The sequence below is a fragment of the Triticum dicoccoides genome, chromosome 6A, assembly GCF_002162155.2.
Source record: "Triticum dicoccoides isolate Atlit2015 ecotype Zavitan chromosome 6A, WEW_v2.0, whole genome shotgun sequence".
NCBI lineage: Eukaryota > Viridiplantae > Streptophyta > Magnoliopsida > Poales > Poaceae > Triticum > Triticum dicoccoides.
In genome coordinates, this window is record NC_041390.1 from 562,966,101 (window position 1) to 562,970,717 (window position 4,617).

Sequence of the window (4,617 nt, forward strand, 5' to 3'; positions counted from 1 at the left end):
GCTTTTGAACCCTCCAGGGATCTACAGAGGAGAAGGGTGGAAAGGCAGATCACCATCTGACAGTGGATGTCATGCAGATCTACATGAAACAAGGACCAAGGACCACTCTTGAGATCAAATCATTAGTAGGTCATGTCCTTATCATGTGCCAATACACAGGCAGAGGGCATTTATTGCTGTGGTGGTAGCAACAGAGCAGTCATAATCAAAGTACTAGCATGATCATGGCAAATGAACAGGCAACAAAGCAAGGAGAACGTGGTAACAAATTGATGCTGACTGAATTTCATCATCCAATATCTTCTTGATTAATAACAGCAGAAGGTTGTGACCAGGAAAAGTGATAGTGGTCTACATTGATCTACAAAAATAAGTTGTGGAAACTATAAAAAATGGGAAGAGAAAATTTATCGTAGCTGGGATAATCTAAAATACAAGGCAAAAAAGTTGATGGAACATTGCAACATAGATAACGCCATTCCTTCGTCTGAGCAGATAGACTGAACAGTACATGGCAAAACATCAATGGCTGGAGACTTGAGGGCAAAAGGAACCATGTAAAATCTCTGCTGCCGAATTGGAGTCAACCTGCAGCCAATCTCTGTGCAATCACTAATCGGTTCCGACAACTCAACTACGGTACAACAAAGGCATCAGTCTGGTGCTGGCCAGGAAAATAACTCAGATTCCATTGGGAATACAGTGACTCACAAGATGAGATGCCTCACCAAGGTACATACATCAAAGAAACCTCGTACAGGTTCAAGTCTCGACACAATCAGCCCAGAGAAGAATAATTGATGGTTTGCTTAATTAAATGATGCATTCATATTCCCCACAATTCAAAATCATCCGCGGGGAGCTTCCTCTCTGGCTCTGGAATACTTGAACAGGAATACAACAGCAATGATCGGGAATAGTAGAACAAACATGACCGTACAACAAACTTCTTCAATGGCAGTACTACAAGATGTTGACAAATGATGGAGCATCTTCCCTTGGTCCTGCCAACGATCGATACAGGTACAGCTTATCAACGGTATCCATTTCCCCTTCATTTTCCTTCATTACTTCAACCACCAGATTAGGCATTTGCTGAGCTACATCCCCACAACCCTTCACAGTTAGCCTGCATGAGTTCATCCAAAAGAACCTCATGTTGTAAAAATAGTTCAGGCCAGAGAGCAATCCTTTGTCGCCAAAAGGGCTATCTCTGACCTCGAGCTTCTGCAACCTAGTGCACCCCTCAAACACATGCTGAAGAGACATGTCACTATTCCCAGCAAAGGCAACAGACAGAGTCTTTATGAGTTTTCCGTGTCTCCCAATGTATGCAAACGCCTTATCAGTGAGCAAGCCAGAGACTGAGAGTCTGGTGAGCTTCTTGCAGTTCATCACAATCGCCCCAAAACCCTCATCCATGGGCGCCCCGGTAATCCGATCAGGGCGGTGGCGGCCCATAATACAGAGGCGGAACACCAAAAGGTCAGGGCAGTTCTCGGACATAGCAATTACTGCTGCATTTGTCATGCGCTGGCAAAAGTAGAGAATTGATTCGAGCTTTCGGCAGCCTTCTGAGATTGCCTGGAGACCAATATCTGAGACTGAGCCCTCAGAATCCTCGGTGGCATCCAGAGGAAAAACACGTAGCTCACGGAGATTTGAGCATGTTTCAGCCACAGCCCTAAGGCCTTCATCACCCACAGTATCAAGAACCTACAATAAGAAATTGGAACACCAACACCTGATGTCAAAGTACATAAACCAATATATCTATCAATGTGACGACAAATGAAATCACAAAATACTTACCCATAAAGTGCGAAGATTGATGCAATGGCGAATAACTGGTATGAACTCTTCATCTGTTAGACCCGCAAAGCTAAAATTGAGGGAAGTGAGATTGGCACAAACTTGGTAGATTGCTGGGAGGTATGCTGCATTGGCATCCAAGAAACCTGACAAACAAACAAGTGATCTGGACGCCGCGAAAGAGGTAGCGAGCTCAGACACAGACAAAGCACCCCCAGGGCCTGGCTCAGATCGGAATGATCCAGTGCCAAGGTGAGTTAGATGGGGTGCCCTTGCCATGAGACGACGCAACTGCTCTATCGACACATGATCATTGACGCGCAGACGACGCAGAGCTGGTGAGCGTGCAACAAGTGCCTCCAGGGCCTCAAAGTTGAATGGGACACTAACACAATCAAATACAAGCGATTCCAGCGACGTGTTGCTCTCTGGAAACTTGGAGATCCAATCCACCACCTCGCTCTCCTCCTCATGGAAATAATCTTCAGTCAGATCCAGTACCCGAAGATGCCTAAAAAATAAATGCAACGATCCATAAGATGATACCACTCTTGAGTACTAGTATATCATAGTTTGAGACATTTGTTTGCTAGAACTATTTGCCATAACCATGACAAGAAAACGATCAAAAGTTGAGTGCTACTAACGGCAAAGATTCGAGTGTGGCACTACCAAGTGTCACGAACTGAGTAGAGCTCAAGAACAATAAAGATCTAGCTTTGAGAGAACGTGTAGGGATGAGAACCCGGCGCGGCAATAAAAGCTAGTGTAGCCTAGATCAGATTCTGATCCAGGGCAAAGTCGGACCAATAAAACCGAAAAAAGCATAAAGGAGTAGGCGTGCACATTAAATAAAGCGGGGAATGGCATGATGCAGCTGAGAAATGAACAAATGCGCCAATGGCAGTACGATACTGTCCCAGCCCGTAAAGTTGATACGTTCGTTGATACCCAAAGACGAGAAAGGGAAGGGAAGCGTACCGGCAGCCCTCGGCGATGACGGCGAGGCCGCGGGTGGTGAAGCCGTCGCAGCAGACGAGCGAGAGCTCCTTGAAGAGCGGGAAGGACTTGGGGATGAGCGCGAGCTCGTCGTCGGAGACGGTCATCCGCTTGAGGCAGATGCGCTCGAGGCGCGGGTAGGCGGGGCCGAGCGCGGCGACCCAGGGGGAGACGTAGGCGCCCCAGCCGTGCGGCACGAGGCTGAAGTCGGCGAAGCGGGGCTTCCCCTTGAGCACGACGGCGCGCACGCCCCCGAAGCGCTCGACGGCGCGGCGCGGCGAGACGGCGTAGCAGTTGCCGATGAAGAGCTCGCGGCGGGTCTGCGCCTCGGCGCGGTACCAGGAGCGGCAGACGAGCGAGGCCGCGTTGCGGTCGCGCGCCGCCGTGAGGAACTCGAGCACGCTCTCCAGCACGTTCTCCAGCACCTGGTCCGGCGGCGCCCACCTCCCGCCGTTGCCGTTGCCGCCCCTCAGATCCGGCGCCCACCTGTCGCCCCGTCCCGCCCCGCCGTCGCCGTCGTCGTCGTCCTCCGACATCCGCGACGGCGACGAGCCGGAGGAGTCGTCGTCCGCCGCCGCGCCGCGCATGCTGGCGGGGGCTAGGGTTGCGGCGGGCTGGGGGATCGGAGCGGGGGAGGGGGAGGAGGAGGGGGGAGCGCTCATGTGGCGAGGCGCTGGAGGTGAAAAGGATTAAATAATGATTAGATCTGAGGAGCGAGCGAGGTGGACTGAGGGAAGCAATGCCCGTCCTTTTTATTCCTCTCGCTCTCGCCCTCCCTCCTCGCCGGTGAAAGTTTGGATTTTTGGAGACGGATGGATGGATGGATGGGGAGCGGTGATGCGATCGGGCGTACTACACCGGACAGCAGTGCCCGGAGACGACCGGGAAAGCACGGAAGAGGACGGGGATGTACGTACGAATTTACGTTGCGCCACGGAGAGATTGAAGAGACATGGCCTGCTCCGGGTGCGGCCAATTATATGATGCATCAGGGTGTTTGTTCTTGAAATACAAGTATAGTTCCACAAGTTTAGTCTTTTCCAGTAACTTTCCTGATGCGGTAGGTTGTTGGAACAGGTGTTAACCAGTCAGTTTCAAGTAGAAAAATATGCTATAAGAGCAACTTCAATGGGGTGATCCATTTCGTCCACCGTCGTCCGTTTGAGTTGGCGCGGACAGAAAAGTCGGCCCAATGCGTCGACCCAAACGGACGCGTGTACGCTTTCATCCGCCTGCCGACCCATTTCCGGCCCATTTTTTAGCCGGATTTGCGTCGGCGTGGACACAAAACGGACGCGCGCTTGCCCTGTTTTCTCACCGGGGCCGCTTGTCGGTGGCACATTGGTCTCTCCATATCAAACAACACACCCTCGCCCGCCTGCTTCGTCGCCGATAGTTCTAGCATACGCGGATAAAAAAAGACCAACTACTCATCGCTTTCCGACCCCGACTCGGTAATGTCCTCCTCCGACGTCTGAATGTAGGCGTCAGCATGCTGCTCGTCTTTGAAGTCCCAAGCCCCACGTTTCTCGTAGCTTTAGTTTCAATTGAGCGGCCTGCTTCCGCGAACGCTTGTCCTTCCGATAGGCGGCTCGCCCCGTCCTCCTCGCGTCCCTCTCCGTCCTCCTTTGCTTGTAGAACTGACGCTCGTCGATGATGTCTTGTGCGAAGCGTTCGCGCCACACCATAATGGCTTCCACGTCCATCTCGGCGATGGCGAGGCGACGCTCCCGCCTCCGGTGGACATGACGATCCTCGTTGGTGAACAGCCGCGGGAGAGGCGCGAGATCCTACGCCCGCGGGCTC

General features: G+C 52.0%; 1 protein-coding gene across 1 annotated transcript; it reads right to left on the bottom strand.

Annotated features, from left to right (window-relative positions):
* Positions 1 to 259: 259 nt before the first annotated feature.
* Positions 260 to 3,680, bottom strand: LOC119317935 (transport inhibitor response 1-like protein). Its single transcript, XM_037592440.1, has 3 exons — positions 2,794 to 3,680; positions 1,813 to 2,323; positions 260 to 1,716 (listed from the first exon to the last, which is right to left on the bottom strand). The coding sequence occupies exons 1-3, from the start codon at positions 3,471 to 3,473 to the stop codon at positions 964 to 966; spliced, it is 1,944 nt and encodes a 647-aa protein (XP_037448337.1). The 5' UTR covers positions 3,474 to 3,680; the 3' UTR covers positions 260 to 963.
* Between the last annotated feature and the right edge of the window lie 937 nt (positions 3,681 to 4,617).

Bases quoted from the DNA above. Each gene is read 5' to 3' on its own strand.
- LOC119317935 (XM_037592440.1), bottom strand. From the start codon at position 3,473: ATGAGCGCTCCCCCCTCCTCCTCCCCCTCCCCCGCTCCGATCCCCCAG. The intron at 2,324-2,793 runs GTACGCTTCCCT...TTTATTTTTTAG, and splicing joins GTCATCGCCGAGGGCTGCCG to GCATCTTCGGGTACTGGATC. The intron at 1,717-1,812 runs GTAAGTATTTTG...TTCTTATTGTAG, and splicing joins TCAATCTTCGCACTTTATGG to GTTCTTGATACTGTGGGTGA.